Below are 17787 nucleotides of genomic sequence, written 5' to 3'. Positions count from 1 at the left end.
AAGTCGATTACCACATACCGCGTCACTGTTCCGTTTAGGAACCATAAATGGAGTAGTTAATGAACTTGAAACCTTAAATCAGTGGTGCTGATCACCGTCACGACGACGCGGGGTGGAACCGCATGGTTAGCACTTCAAGAGCCAAGTCAGTTCAAGATTCAAAATGAGTATAATGAAAAGTGGATATTAGAGAATGTACCTTGACTTCCATATGAATTGACTTTTATATCTTGGATCAAGTGAAGTGGATTTGAAGCAAATTGAACTTTAACTATTTGAGCCTTTGATCGGCCTAGAACAAACTCCTAATGTTAATCACATTAAAATATATAGAAAATGTTATACAAAATGACACTAAAAACCAGCCTGCATTCTATTTTGAGTGATTTTATTGTATAAAAGATTAGATCAAATTGTTAAAACAACAAGTTAAACAAAATTACATAAAAAAAATAATCACAAAAAATTACATAAAACCTAGACAAATAAATACAAAAAAAAAAAAACTAGAGAAAAAAAGAAAAGGTACTTGTATTTATTTTTTTTTTTATGAAAGATGGAGAAGTCTTGTTCTAATTTTTTACTTTTTTTACGTGAGTGAGTAAAAAAATTTAACTTTTTTTACTTTTGTAAAAAAAAAATGTATTTTAGACCTTTCAAACCAAACGTGGAGGTGAGGGTGGGGTATAGGCGTGGAAGTGCGAGGTACATTCCTATGATGAGGCCCATCGAATAGAAGTCAAAATCGAACTCCAAATTTTAATGAAGCCCATGTTCACTTAAAACAAAAGAAAAATCTTTTTTTATTGATTAAATAAACACATTTTCACAATTTATTGTAAACCTAGCAAAATTTTCGGCAACCACCGTAAATCAACCACGCCGCTGCTTCATTTCCTTCGTATCGTGCTTTTTCATTTCTTCTTCACCACACCTCCTCCTTCCACCGTGTTTCTTCAGGTTTCTCTCTTTCGATCTCTATTCATTTTTTCAAACAATCTTCTTTATAGCGGTCGCGAAACTCCTCGATGGCAGCTACTTGCACCGTCTTGAAAAACATCCGAGGCAACCGCCACAGTGATGTGTACCTCATCCGCCATCGCTGTAGCGGCAGCCGCTGTTCCAAACCGCCTCAATCGCGCCGCTATTAGCCGCAACTAACCGCCTATATTCAATTGATATAAAATTATTATTTATTTTATTTATATAAGTATTAGGGTTAATTTCTGTATCTATTCTTATGTTTTCTAAGTTGATTCTTGGTTCTATTTTTTATACTTTCTCACAGTGGAATGTTATTTTCTGTTATTTACTATGTTAGGTTTATTAGAAATGGCTGGAGAAGCTGGTATGTTCATGGTTCAACATACAATTGGCAGTGTTAAGTGTTGCAAATGTGGGATTAACATGCAACCAAATGCTGCCAATATGTGCGTCAAGTGTTTGCGCTCCGAAGTCGATATTACCGAAGGCTTACTCAAGCGTCTCGTGCTTGTTCATTGCCCCGACTGCGAAAGCTACTTGCAGCCGCCACGAACTTGGGTCAAACTACAATTAGAATCAAAGGAGCTCTTGACATTCTGCTTGAAAAGGTTGCAGAAGAATATGAATATCAACAAAGCGAAGTTGGTTAATGCTGAGTTTATTTGGACGGAGCCACATTCCAAGAGGGTGAAAGTTAAGGTCAGTGTTCAGAAGGAGGTTTATCATGGCGCGATTCTGGAACAGTCTTATCTTGTTGAGTATGTTCAACAGGATCACATGTGTGAGTCTTGTTCGAAGGTTGCGGCGAATCCTGATCAGTGGGTTGCTGCTGTGCAGCTCAGGCAGCATGTGTCGCATAGGCGGACTTTCTTTTATTTGGAGCAGTTGATTCTGAAGCATGGTGCTGCTGCTCGTGCTGTCCGGATCAAGCAGATGGATCATGGTATTGATTTCTATTTCACTAGTCGAAGCCATGGGAACAAGTTTGTTGAGTTTATAGGGAAAGTGTCTCCTATAAGGAGTCGTAGCGATAAGCAGCTTGTTTCTCATGATGTTAAGAGTAGTATTTATAATTATAAATACACTTTCTCTGTTGAAATCAGTCCCATTTGTCGTGAGGATTTGATTTGTTTGCCTCCTAAAGCGGCTGGACCCTTGGGGAATATCGGTCCTATTGTGATTTGCACCAAGGTTACTAACAGCATTGCTTTGCTTGATCCGCATACACTGAAATTCGGTTTCTTAGATGCTGATCAGTATTGGAGGACATCCTTTAAGTCCTTACTTACTAGCAGACAGTTAGTGGAATATATTGTGTTGGATATTGAGCCGGTTTCATCTGAGGTTATTGTTGGTGGCACGAAATATGTTTTAGCTGATGCTCAAGTGGCTCGTGTGTCAGATTTCGGAAAGAATGACATAATGTTTAATATCAAAACTCACTTGGGCCATCTCTTAAAGCCTGGCGACTTAGCACTTGGTTATGACTTGTATAGTGCTAACACTAATGACATGGAGTTGGACAATTTCAGAGGTCATGTTCCTGAAGTGGTTTTGATAAAGAAGAGTTATGAAGAGAGACGACAGAAGCGACGCCCGAAGGCTCGTGCATGGAAGCTTAAGTCACTTGTGATGGAAGTTGATGAGAAGGTTAATGAAGATAAGGAGGCGTCTGAATATGAACAATTCTTGAAAGACATTGAAGAAAACCCTGAGTTACGGTTCAACATATCTTTATACCAAAATAAGGATTATCAGCCATCTGAGGTGGCATCTTCTGTAGCTGATGGTGAAGAGCTGCCTTCTGTTCCATTCAATGAGTTGCTGGCTGAGCTTGACGACCTTGAGTTGAGAGATGATGATGATGATGGTGGTGATGATGAGGAAGATAAGATGGCAGAATAAGCCAAAGTCATTCTTATCCTGAAGTAGAAATTCATGTGTATTGAATCTTAGTTTTGTTGATGTCGAAGGTACTCTATTTTTTGTTTGTGCTGTTTTAATTTTCAAACTGTGTTGATGTTTTTAATATCTGCAAGAATGAGTGAATGGTTGTTTTTCAGATATAGTAATAATACATATATTTACTTTTCATACATCTTTTCTCTAGTTAAGTTTTTATTGGTCATTTTAGCATTGTTCTTTTAAATTATTTCCTTGTCTAAATAATATAGTAACTTCAAATCAGTGAAATGTTTAGTAATATTCTTTGTGCAACCATGCAGTTTATAATTCAATTTCTGCTGTCTGCAGCATTATGATCGTATATAATTCTGTTTGTCAAATGTTCATGTCGTCGATGGGAAAAATAGTTCATAAGCAAAAAAATAGATGATACCAAACACAGTTTTGTTTTAATAGAAAAATGTTAATGCATCAATTGTTCAAGAAGTTAAGGCAGGACATCTCTTATTATACCAATATTCTTTCTCTGTCCTTTGACACCTTATCTTCAATCCTCTATTTGAGACAGCCCAATAATGCAACCCTTACAAACCTCCTCCCATTGTATAGTTTTCAAATTATCGCATAGACAATGATTAATTTTGACTGATTGATACCTTGTGATAATTGGTTAATTGCTGTTCGAATTGGTGTAAATTGGGTGAAGCCTTATGATAATTGGTTATTACATAGTTGACACTTCATAGTTCATATTGCTCATCTAGCACTTTGCTGAACTACAAACTATTAATGCAACATTTGCATATGAAAAAAAAAAAGAACTTAACTTTCTTTTTTTAGTAGCTAATCAAGCTCTAAATTGAGTTAACTACATTTTTTTTCACTACATTAAAAAGTATTTTACAAATACAACAGTTCTCTAGATCTCAAGTCTAAACACCTGAATAGAAAAAAATCGAATAAAAACTCCCCTTACTACTTGACTATCCTGACACCTAACACACTATCTAGAGACTACAGGCATCAACAGCACCACTCAGCAACACACCTAAAATTACAACATAACAACAAAAAAAGACGACAACATATAGGAAGCATGACAAAACTTTCATAGCACCATGTCAATCAACAAAACCAACCAACATCAAAAGGCATCATACATGCATCTCTCAAACTTGATGAAACCCTTTAAAAGTGACTCCAAAAACGAATGTCTTCACACCATAGCAGGAGCATTGAAAACACCTTGAACTTTCATCCTCTAGAATTTCTTTTTATCTTTTGTTTTTTAACTAACATAGGCACAGCTATACCAGCTAAAACCCAATTTATCAATCACCAGCAGCATCCCAATATTATATCTACTCTACTATCAGTCTTTGAATTAGAAGGTAAGCCTTGACACCAAAAGTTGATGAAATTGGAAAAGGGTGAAAGTAAAGCACTCCCCCGAAAAAAAAAAGCTCTCTTGCATATTTTGATCTAAATGAACTAAAATAAACAATTATATATAAGGACAAAAGTGTTAGGTGCACGGGTGATTGGATAAGTTTAAGATCTCCTATTAATGAGTGAAATGTTAGAGATGACCTATATACATGTTATCTTAAGGTTTTGAGTGAAAACATGACATCTTTCTCTCGTATAATTATGTAGCAATGGCACGTTGTTGCTCCTGCCTTCTCTGGACTCCCAAATAAGTGGTATTAGAGGAACACATCACATCTCCATATATATTGAAAATGATACATCTATTTCTATTGTCTACACAGACTCCATTGAAAGAAGAATTTATTTCACTTGGATTTTCACATTGTCTTCAACGAGTTAAAGAGCTATCATACTCCATCGAAAAAAGAATATATTTCACTGGAAGAAAAACTATTCAAAGAATTTTCATATGATAAAAATCAGATTGAAAATATATGGTGCTACTTCCATGATGACGAGAATCTCTTATACCACTGACATAATATCACAACGCACTTTACATCAATGTCTATGTGTTAATCCACAAGCAACAGTATAATTTTCCGCAATAGCAAAAATGCCACGAAGACAAATTTCTCAAATTTCAAGAAAATATTATCATCTCACAAAGTGAGGAACACATTGATAGCATTTGACTCATAGTATTTTTCTAACGGTGCTCCATTAGGATAATTATTCTTTATGTAACGCCCCGAATTTAATTAATTATTTAATTAAATTAATCAAAGAATTATTCGTTGGAATTAGTCGAAGTCGTGATTTATCGGTATTATTCTCAAGGCGTAATTGAATTGATATGTTGATTTGAGCAGTTAAGTTTATGGTCGGATTTATTAGTCGGAGAAATACAAATCGCGAGTTGGTATTATTTAAGTTATGGATCGATTGTAGTTGTGGAATATTATTTAATTATTTACAATGTATTTTGTGATTTATTTGATATAATATAATGAAGTTAGTAGTATTGAGCCTAAGTGGTAGAAATATGACACAATAGATGGATTATGGGTTAAGCCCATTAGAAGGATAGTAAGAGAGTTAGGGTTTTAGAGCTTTAGTCTCATAACTTTCATTTGGGTGAAGAGAGAGGAATAGAAGAAAGAAGAGAAAGAAGAGAAAGAGAAGAGGGAAGTAGATTCTTGAAGAGGGTGGACTAGAGATTCAAGGTAAGGGTTAGAATCCAAATTATTATAGGTTTATATAATTGGGTAATGTTGTGTGTATGCTTGGTGTATGATCTCTTAACTTCTCAAGTTCATAGTTTTGGAAAATGTTAGGGTTTGGTAGATATCATAAGATTTTGTGAATCAAAGCATGTTTGATGATGTTTGTATGTGAATCCATGGTTAGAAATATGTTTAGGAATTTTATATGTGTGCTAAATTGCTATCAATTGATGTTTAAATTGTATGAGGGTTAGTGGTTGTTGTATGAGGAGATTGGGGAAGGAAAATGGTGATTTTTGGGTTTTTATGCATCATGATTCGATCTATACAGCAGGCAGGGTCGACTTGAGCAAACCCGAGGGGGACAGAAACATCCATGCGTCGACCTGAGGATCCAATTTTGACAGATTTTTGTAAAGGCCATAACTTGAGTTTCCGGACACCGATTGATGCACTGTTCGAAGCGTTGGAAAGCTAACGCAATGAACTATAACATGATGCAATGAAATGATTCATAGGATATAGTCTCCTATTATTTTTATTAGGATTAAGTGATGAACTATGTTGTGTTAACATATGAAGTATGCTCTTTGCTATGAATTAACATAACCATGTTGCGGTATAACTTGATGTATGTGTTTCTTATGTCGATACAATGCTATTGAGATGATGATATGCACTTTCCTTATGATGAGATAATGATGTATTGTGATGAAATAATAAATAAATATGCTTTTAATTAAGAAGTTGAACTAATCATGTTATGTCGTTACTTGAATTGTGTAATGTGATGTTTGTTGTTAATACGATGAATTTGTTGATGTTTGTTGTTAACATGATGAATATATTGATGTTTGTTGTTAACATGATGAATTTGTTGATGTTTGTTGTTAACATGATGAATTTGTTGTTGTCGTTAATACGATGAATTTGTTGTTGTTGTTAATGTGATGAATTTGTTGTCGTTGTTGCTAGTATGTGGAAATTATTGTCGTTGTCGTAGACCCTATGGTCAATGTTGATAAATTGTATCATGATTATTGTTGTGAAGTGATATATTGTTGTATGGTGTTACAACATAGCGACGTGATTGTGAAGTGAAATATTGTTGTATGATGTTACAACATAGCGACGTGATTGTGAAGTGAAATATTGTTGTATAATGATAAAACATAGTGACGTGATTGTGAAGTGATGAATTACTATGATAGTAATGATATGGTTATTACCATAGAACCTTGGCATTGAGTTGATGTGTTTTAGACGATGTTGTGACGTATTGTTTATGTTGTTTTTGTGGATGTGCATCATTTGAGTCGCATTCATTGCATAGCATGAAACTTATGGCAAACACGACGACCTGAAAATTATGGCAAACACGACGGCCTTAATAGGAAATAGCAACGGTGTACCCAATGGCAATTTTGAGACGGTGGGAGTTTTACTCCAAATGGTACCACATGCATATGCATAGTATTGAGTCGCATATTGAGTTGCATTCGAGTCATTGTGATGATAAAGTGGTTGCTATGATGTGTGAATGCATATTGTGAAGTTGAATTCATTGCTATGAATTGTTGATGTGTTGTGGATGTGATATATGTGATTGAAAACATAAATGATGAGAATGTGAATATATATGTATTAATGATATATGTGAATATTTGGAATATGTGAACTATGTTGGTTAATGACGAATATATGTGGTAAGAGGTGTGATTACTTGTATATTTGGAATAGGATTATGTTGGTATACAATTGTACTTTGTGAATGTACATTGTTTAGTAACCATGTTTGATCACTTGAAATTGAAATGACCTAAACATGTGAATCCTGGTATATTGTATATGAATGCATGTTCATGTGAAGAATGATGAATTCTTGAAATGTATTCTTGTTGTGTATTACATTTCCCATATTATGTTTATTTATAATGATTTGAATTCTCACCCTTCTACTGATATTTCCCCTACCATGGGAAATAGGCAGGTACTCAAGAATAGTTGTGGATGTTCGAAGTAATTTAATGAAGTATTTATGTTGCTCTATGACAAGTCAAGAGGGTCTGGCTCTGATACGTAGCACTTGGGGGGATAGTCGTTATTATTTAAGTTGTTGTATTCTAAGTTGATATTTATTTATAGCTGAATGAAAGATGTTTCTAAGTCGATTCTAATTTATAAGTTGAAGTTTGGAAGTTATTGAATAACATGGTGTTTTCCGAATGCTATGTATTCATGTTAAATGAATTACAAGTTATTTTGTGGTTTTAAGTTGAAACGTGACATCCCATTGTATGTTGAAAGTTTTTGAATTACTCTGATTTTCGCTTATAATTTACCAGGTAGATTTGGGGTGTTACACTTTACATGCCCAAAATTTTCACATTTTCAACATTTCACAATCTTTTCATTGTTTTTCTTCACATAAGACCTTCCACTAGCAAACAACACCGAATTTGATGAAATATTATTATCCACACTCTTCAGTCTTATTGTTTAAAAATAATTTTATTGACAACTACTTCAAAACTCATGATTTCCTTTCCATATATCAAAATACATTTAATATGCTCATAGGAAGATGAAAAAGATCATATGAGTCTTAAAATATTTATCTTCATTATCAATCTTGAGTCTAATAATTTTTAATTCATAAACCATATCATTGAGAACACTTAGATGATCAAATACTTTTGTATTTTTAGCCATACGTAAGCTATGCAATTATTCCTTCAACAACAACAACAACCGATTTGAAATACTTTTTCATTAATATAGCCCTTGAAGTTTATCTCAGATCTCTTTGATTGACGATGTACAAAAACATTTGCAAGAATATTCTTAATAAAAGACATGCATATTATATCTGAAGCTCTCAAATATAGTTCCTTGCATTTTTCGTTGTGCATGTTAAAAATGTGTCTTTTCAATATCTTGTGTAATCTCGATTGCATCAATACATCTTTGACTTAATTTTCCATAAGTCAACATTGACTCTTCCATCAAATTTCTCAAAGTCAAACTTCAACGCACTTGCAAAATTCAACATTGGAGCCATAATCTTTTATGTATCAAAAAACCTTTATCAACCAACACAAAATATAAAATTCATTTTCAAATATGATGAATCAGACAAATCTACAACAACAAAGCATACTTAAAAAAAATTTATACTCTACCAAATCATTCCTCTTGATACCACTTGTTAAAAAAAACACATAAAAGAAAATAAATTTAATGCAATCTTGATCTCATATTTTAATTTTTTAATGTTTTAATCATTCAAATCTAAAATTTAACACTTTGTGTTATATATTTAACAATTTTCGAGATTTCTTTAATCTCCTCCATTTATACAGAAGTGACATTTTCATTTAATGTGGCACCACCTAAGTCAATTGTGTCATATCACATATTTAAAATAAAAATTGTTTTATATTATTATTTATTCATAATGAATTAAATTTTTAAATTATTCTTTTTAATAGAATAATTTTTTTAAATTCTTTTTTTTCTTTGAAATTTGCAAAAACAAATTTTATGTGGCCAGTGTTAGTACACAAGGTTTAAGAAAGCAAAGAATAATATTAATACTCTACAATGGCTAGAAAAGTGTAACGAAACATAATTAGGTTTTAAATGACAACTACTACTAATATATTTATACATTGAAAAACTAAGTTGTCACGTAGGCCATAACAAAAAGTAAACTTAATAACTAAGTAAACAAAATAAACTAGAACTTAATAGCTAACCAAAACAAACTCAACTCCAGAAGCTAAACACACTTCTGGAAGAGTCACCTCATAAGTTTTTGCTTATGAGTAACATTGCTTCTAAGTAATCACCTCAGAAGCTTCTAGCTCTAAAAACAGCTTTTGAATATGAATTACTTCCAACAACCAGAGATAATCAAATCCTCAACCTTCTAAGCTACCATTAGATTTCCCTATTGCACCGCGCCTCTTTTGTGATTGTATATACAATGGCAATAATTTATTATTCACTCCGGCAATCCATCAAATGGAGACGATGTGTTAGAGCAGTGTTTTAAAAGTTAGAATAGACCGATAAAACCCGTGAAACTGGGAATTAAAGGGGTTATCGATCTGACTTGATTGCTAGATCAGGTACATTATTAAACTTGTGAGAAGTAGTCAGAACCAATAAAAAACAATAAATTGGTGGTTTTTTGAAAATTGAAAAAATAACAATTTATTTATTTCTTAGACAAAATTAAGTCGTTTTAATATATTTTTCTAAATTAAATAAAATATAAGTAGACTTTGTTCAAATGATAAATTAAATTAAGTGATACAAGCTAATTTTTTTTTTACCAGTTAGTTTACTGCCACACATATAAGTGATAACTTGCTGGGAACATTTTTTTTAATTAAAAGCCAATAAAAATTATTATATTATTATTATTTATTCTAAAAAAAGCAAACAAATGACAGAGAAAGAGAGTTAACATTTGAGGTTTGCTATTCATACACCAAATACTTACATCAAACACTGTTCACCGTATTTATACGGTAAACAGTATTTTTTAAAAATAAAAATATATATTTATGAATAGTATTGTGAATAGTGCAAATGAACAGTGCTCATAAATAGTATATGAACAATAATTTTAATGGTGAAATAAAGTTGGTTAATGAAGTATAAAAGATTGGTTAATGAAGTGATGGAGTTGGTTAATGAACGCCCAGATATTAAAAATAATTTAATAGAAAAAAAAGTTGGTTACTGAAAAGTAAAAAGTTGGTTAATAGAGTTACGAAGTTGGTTAATAAACATACAAATATTAAAAATAATTTTTAGAAGTAAAATAAAGTTGGTTAATGAAAAGTAAAATGTTGGTTAATGAAGTTATAAAGTTGGTTAATCACGTTTTTTTAAATATGTAACCCCTAAAGCTAAATAAAAAAACGTAATATTTTTTAAAATTTATATGTAGGTGTAAAATTTTGGTGTAGGAATAACATTTCTCTTAATATTTTATAGCCGAACAAAACGACAAACCGCCTTAACTAGTAGTAATTTCATAGCAATAGCAACATGGTTTGCACCTTCACCCCCTTTTCATCCTTGTAAACCTCGTCATTGGTACCATAGCTCTTGTTTCTCGCTTCAATGCTGCACATGATGAGAGGAGCAACAACCAAATCGTGGACTAGTGCATCATTATATATGATAACTCATGACCTTTCAAAGGATTTTCAAGGCAATATTCGTAGATAAGTATTTTCCAGATACCTTGCCAACTCATAGAGTTATAATTTCAATAGCTCCGACAAAGAAACATTTCGATAACAGAGTTTGCAGAAAAGTTTGAAGATGTGAAAACTTATTTAAGCCAAGCACTATATGCACCCAATGAGAACTGAAAGATAAATGAGCTCAAGTTCGATTTAAGGAGAGAAATTCAGCATAATGTGGCACATCAGAAGTTTGATACATATTTTGAGCTACTACAACAGTGCTATGTGGCTGAGAATGGTTGGAAAAAAATTCAGTTAGAGAGGGGGCAAGTAGGGAAACAATAGAGGGGATTTGGCAAATTCAACTAGTTGATGAAGCCAAGAGACTCCCCAACAAAAGAATAGAAGGCTATGTTGACCACCCTAATGCAACGCTTGTAAGAGGCCTCAATTTGGAGAGTGCAAGACTACTAGCAAAATGTTTTAATTTCCAAGAGCAGGAGCATATGATGAGGGTCTCTCCTAAGTAGAGAATGCGAAAGACGCCAATGAGAGGACCCGGTAGAGCAAGCCGAGTCTACATGTTGAATGCAACGAAAACTACGACAATCAACGATTTGATAGCCGATACATGTTACATGCATGCTTGATTAACAACCTTTTGTTCTCTTTTATTTTGTTGAGCATCATACTCTGTTATCTCAACTAAGTGTTGATAAATTCCATATTTACATTCAATATGTCGACACTTATTGACTTATTTCACAAGAATCATTACAAAAAAAAAACACTGATTTATCTATCAAAAATAAAGAAACATCTGTTTAAGCTTTTATTGCAAGTATTCATCAAAAATATACTACTACAAAAAACACATCTAACGTCGGATGCGAAATGCATTTAACCTCGGTTAAGGAGGCAAGATAACGAAGGGCGTCAAGAAAAGTTGCCACCTAAACCCTCAATTATTATATAGCCGAAGGGTAAATTTATCTCACATGGGTTCGATCCCCAGCATCTGCATTTTGATTATTTTTAGAACTGGATGGCGCATCCAATATTAACTCTTGTTGTTGTATAGAACGAAAGGTAATAAATGAGTGTTATTACCTCGGTGTTAGGTAAAAATCGACGGAATGAGTTTTTTTAGTACTATCGTATGCACCTATATTACAAAACCATATTTTATAGATTCCTGAAATAGAAATTGTACATTTTGCCAATTTTTCAATATGAAACATTGTACCATTACTCTGTATTTTTATACAAAATGCAAGCCAAAAATGTCACACGCTTTATAATTTTACCGCAAAACTAAAACAAATGATTAACAAAAAAAGCAATAACCAAACTGTAAAATTGTAAGCTGTACAATAGGATTTGTCACTGGTCGTTAAACACCTATAATTTGAGCAACATTTAAAACCAATTAGGATAATCAACAACAACTTTAAATTTATATTACAAGGAATAAAAAAGAGTAAAATGAATACTTATAAATTACTAGGTGATATAAAACATTTACTTACTAGTTTTCCCATATCCCATCTTCACGATCACGACAAATAGCATGCACATCATCTGAATCATTTTCTTCAGATGATTGTCATACATGATTTGTTAAACAAGGCATCTCATAGTTCAAATATTGATTTTCATCATTACTATCAAGAAGATATTTTCCTTGAAGAACAATTGATCATCTAGTGTTAGCAGGATCAATGACATAAATAACTTGTTTTGCTTGGATTTCCATGATGAATGAATCGTTTTTATAAGTTGTCTTTCGAAGACCAACCTATGTGAATCCTAAATCACCGGTTTCTACATCAATGTTACTGTCAATCTATTTGCACTTAAATAAAGACACTTTAAAATCAACATAGTCAATCTCCAAAATCTCCTCAATGACCCCAAAGTATGCTCTAGATGCTAGTACATGATTCTTATCTTTGGAACTAGAAACATTCATGGATTTAGCCTCAACCATAACCCCATTATTTTGCATGGTGCTAAGATCATCCTTATATTTTGTATAGAATGAATATTTAGAAATGTCGTATGCACTCCAAGTAATTACATCAAAATTAGGTATACATGACAACCATTTAGTTGTATCATGATGTGCTACTCTCTTTAGAAACACTTTCATTAAACCAAATTACAAATTTTTTGTTATGTTCTATCAACAACCATCTTTCATTCATCCGGGAGAATTTTTCCTTTATAAGACTTTTGTAGGGATGTGCAAAAAAAACTGGTTTATAAGAACCAAATTTATAAATCCAGTAGACCAATTTAAAAATCCAATTTATTTGTGTTGAAAACTGATCCTGATCCATTTTGATAATAAACCACAAAACCGATACCCACTTTCAAACCATTTCCTATTTGGTAAACTAAATCAGTTTGACAAAAGTTAATTCTTACGTAAAACAAATTGGAAACAAGTGAGTTTGAAAGATAAACCACCTCTGACACTGTAGTTGAGGAGAAAAGTTGCCAAATTCTTTTTTGGCATAATACATGTTTTAGTCACTTAACTTAATTTAATGTTTCACTTTAGTGTGTTAACTATAAAATGTTACAAGTTAATCCATTAACTTCACTTCTATTACGTGATCAAAAAAAAAAAAACTTCACTTCTATTACACTATTTGGTCCCTTCCGTCAGTTTATGGCAAAAAAAAATTAAATTATGGTGACGTGGTTGTAAAATAAGGCTCAAAGTTCATGTGTGACTCGACATTTGTACTATAAAGTAGGGTTTTCACCTAAGTTTCTCATAAGGTAAAAAAAACATTAATCTAAGAAGCTTAACTGGAAACACTAATTTATAGTACAAAAATATTGACTCACATTTGAACCTTGAGTCTTGTTGTGCAGCCACGTCACCGTAACTTAATTTTTTTTGCCAGAATTTGACGGAAAAGACCAAATAGAGTAACATAAGTGAAGTTAAGGGACTAACTTGTAACATTTTTTATTTAAGGGACTAAAACGAAACATTAAATTAAGTTAAGGGACTTGAGAACTAAATATGCCTTCTTTTTTCTATTTGAAAAGTTGAAATGTAAATTAAAACATATTTCAGTTATTAGCCCATGAATGAAATTTAGGTCTATAAAATTAAGATTAGATCTTTATTTTAGAAAAGGTTTGGAGTCTTAATTAATTATACTCACATCTAAAATTATTTAAAGCTTAATAGAGATGCATTGACAGTGTCATCTAATAAAAATATATTCTTATGTCATGTCATATAAGTAATTTAAAAATTTCAGTCTGACTTAATGAAATACATGATCTTAATTGATTGACAATGTAGAATTAATTTACACTCTCACTGCATCATCTATTGTTTCAATTATTTATCACTTTGACAATTTTATCCAAATTAAAAATTATAACTAATATTATATAAAAATATTATGAATAGTTTTATAATACAATTTTTTTATTAATGTTTTATGGATGGGTTAAAATGATATAAAATTTAGAAAAATAAAAAAATAACATTAATAAATAGTGTAAAAAAAGAAATATTAATGTTTTATTAATAGGGTCCAACAATTTATAAAATATTAATGGTTTGGTTCTTACCATTTGGTAACCATGCACATCCCTAGACTTTTTTGAGCGGTCAAGTAAGGTTGAACTTCACTAAGGTTATTCAATATATACAAATGTGCTTGAAGAACTACTTTTCGTTCAAATGTCTTAACATCTAAGCCTTGAATATCTCTACCCTCATAACATCCATCATGACGAGACTCAGAAATTCCTATAGAGTTCGCTTCTGATAAATAGTTTGTACAAAACTCAATAACTTCTTCTGTGATGTACTTTTCAACAATCGAAGCTTCTGGACGGTGATGATTCTTTGTATACCCTTTAAAAATATTCATGTGTTACTCAACTAGATACATCCACCGTAAATAAACTGGACCATAAATTCTAATATCCCTTACTAGATGAATAACTATTTGAACCATAATGTCAAAGAATGAAGTAGGAAAAACATGTCTAATTGGTATAAGATAGTAGCAGCTTCATGTTCCAAGTCGACTAAATTTCTAGGATCACTAACTTTACTACATATAACATTGAAGAATAAGCACAACATGGTTATAGTTACCCTTACATTTCTTGGTAAAATGCCACAGATAGCCACTAGTAGAAGTTGTTACATCAAGACGTGACAATCATGCAATTTTAAGCCAACTAACTTAAGATCATTCATTGACACAAATTTTTTCACATTTGATGAGTACCCTTGGGGAACATTGATTCCAAACATTCACATTTTTTTTCTTTTTTAGCTAGAGTGTGACATGCTGGGGGAAAATAGGTTCTATTTTCTATTTCTTTTGGGGCTAACTCTTTTCATATACCCATTACAACCATATCTTTCGCTGGATTTCTTAGTATCTTTTGTCCTAGCTTTAATGTTAAGAAATGTTCCAATCAAACTACCGCATACATTTTTCTCCACATGCATCACATCAAGACAATGTCTTACATCTAAACTAGACCAATATGGAAGATCAAAGAACAACAACCTCTTTTTCCAAATATTTTTCTTTGCAGGCTTTTTTGTTTCTTTCCAAAGACAACATTGATGTGTTGTTGTATTTTATAAACTTCGTTCTCGGTTATGGGCTTTGGAGTGATATCAAACTCCTGATCTCCATTAAAAGCCTTCCGCAATCTACATTAACGATGATTAAGTCTTAGAAATTTTCGATACCCAAGATAAACTTTCTTTTTCCTTTTGGTTATGGGTTGTGACATGTATCAAATTCACATATAGGACACACTTTATGTCCATTGAATTTGTACCTAGACAAATTACCATATACATGAAAGTCATTGATTGTGAAAAACAACATGGCACACAACTTAAATATATCACCTGTATACGCATCATCAACATTAACACCTTACTCCTATAAAAATTTTAAATCTTCATTCAATAGCGTTAAATAAACATTTATGTCATTCCCTGGTTGTCTTGGACCCAAAATCATCAATGATAGCATCATATACTTGTGCTTCATAAACAACCATGCAGAAAGGCTGTAAATTACGAGAAGAGCACGCCATGACGTATGGTTAGTACTCAAATTACTAAAAGGGTTCATTCCGTCGGTGGCAAGTTCAAGCCTAAGGTTCCTCGATTCAAGGGGAAAATATGGAAATAAGGAATCAATTTTCTTCCATTGCAATGAATCAACTACATGGCGAATTTTCCATCACACACTCTTTCATCTGCAAGCAATCTAGTATTATTTACGTCATTAACATTAGCAAACAATCTCTTGAACTTGGAATTATCAGTAGGTACACCATCACCTTGAAAGGAACATTATTTCTAGTTACACCATCATCGTTATCAACATTATTGTACTTATGCTTGTAGCATGACTACCCACACCTTGGTCACTCATTCAAGTTTTCAAACTCTTTCCTATATAATAAGCAATCATTAAGACATGCATGTATTTTGACAAAGTTCAAACCCATTGGACACAATATTTTCTTGGCCTCATAACTACGATTCAACAACGTGTTACCCCCGGGAAGCATTTCTTTCAACAATTCAAGCAATTTAGTGAAACTTTTATCTATCCACCCACCTCTTACCTTAAGATTAAATAGTCTTAATACAAATGTCATTCTTGTAAAACTTTGACATCCCAGATACAAAGAATCTTTCATGTCTCTTTGCAAAGTCTCAACTATATTAGATTTCTTGAAAGCATCTACTCCAGTATCGCGAATCATGTCTTTTGGAGTATCATTCATAAATTCTTCATCTTTATCTTCAACTGTATGTGACAGAGGTCTCTTTTTTGTCACTTCACCATGGCATACTAAGTTCGTGTAATTTTGAATAATTCCATCACAGGCTAAATGGTTAAATATATCTTTCTTTGGATGTTTTTTGGGTTAAATATGTTTTTGGTCTCTATAAAATTATCAAAAATTTTTTGGTCCCTATTAAAAAAATGACCTATTTTGGTCCCTTCAAAATTATTATGCACGTAGTTTTAGTCCCTACTGTTAAATCGATGTGTATTTTTTAATGATTATTTTACAGACATGTTTAGAACGTTATAAAAAGTTCCTCGTAAAAAAAGGAACTCAAAATTTAATTCCTAAGTCGAGATTTACATTACTTTTATCATTATCTTTTAAATCTTAAAAAAATCATATTTAATTATTCTCATTTTAAAAAGTTCTATAATTTGGTAAAGAAATATTTTGTAGTATTCTAAACACGCATAAAAAAAATTATCCAAAAAATTAAAAGTTTAAGGGTAATTAAATAGCTTTCAAAATTTTGAAAAATAGCAGGGACTAAAACTGCATGCTTCAAAATTTTATAGTGACTAAAATATGTCATTTTTTTAATAGGAACTAAAAATAAAATTTGAGATATTTATAGGGACCAAGAATATACTTAACCATTTTTTTTGTATTAAAGCATTTTTTTACAAGGACACCAAAATATACCATTATTCTTAGGCAGGTTTTTTCAGCGAAATCAAGAAATTGTATCACTCCATTCTCATACTATTTACTTAATCTATTGGCTTTTATCCAACTACGATCCATAATCACATAAAGCTTCTGAAAATAAAATTAAAACATAGCCAACAAAATAGTAAACAACAAATCAGACTCAAACTAATAACAACAACAACGACGATGACAACAACAACAACAATAAGAACAAGACAAAACAATATAAAGGAGAACTTGTACATACCAAAAATATGATGGGAGAAGAATGATGTTCGAGCTTCCTTCCTCCTTGGAGAATAATGGTGTTCTTTTTTTGGCAGGAGAAGAATGATGTTCTTTCGCTAAGGCAAAAAAAGTGAATGAGCTAGACTTAACATTAACTCTGAGTGAATAAAAGATTTAGAGAGTTTTCATCCCGGTTTCGATAAAAATCGAGGGAACATATTCGATATAAAGCCTATAAAATATAAAGGCGTCTTTTTGGTTCTAAAAGGAATAAAAAA

General features: G+C 32.1%; 1 protein-coding gene across 1 annotated transcript; it reads left to right on the top strand.

The window, feature by feature from the left end:
• Window positions 1-806: 806 nt before the first annotated feature.
• On the top strand, window positions 807-3078 carry LOC131625508 (uncharacterized). The gene is made up of 2 exons (XM_058896358.1): window positions 807-960; window positions 1322-3078. Exon 2 carries the CDS (start codon window positions 1333-1335, stop codon window positions 2887-2889), a length of 1557 nt encoding a protein of 518 aa, XP_058752341.1. The 5' UTR covers window positions 807-960; window positions 1322-1332; the 3' UTR covers window positions 2890-3078.
• The last annotated feature ends 14709 nt before the right edge of the window (window positions 3079-17787 follow it).

Source organism: Vicia villosa, unplaced genomic scaffold (assembly GCF_029867415.1).
Source record: "Vicia villosa cultivar HV-30 ecotype Madison, WI unplaced genomic scaffold, Vvil1.0 ctg.000218F_1_1, whole genome shotgun sequence".
Classification (NCBI taxonomy): Eukaryota; Viridiplantae; Streptophyta; class Magnoliopsida; order Fabales; family Fabaceae; genus Vicia; species Vicia villosa.
This window is presented reverse-complemented; position numbering and strand designations above follow the sequence as displayed.

Excerpts from the sequence above, each read along its gene's own strand:
- LOC131625508 (XM_058896358.1), top strand. The coding sequence starts at position 1,333 with ATGGCTGGAGAAGCTGGTATGTTCATGGTTCAACATACAATTGGCAGT.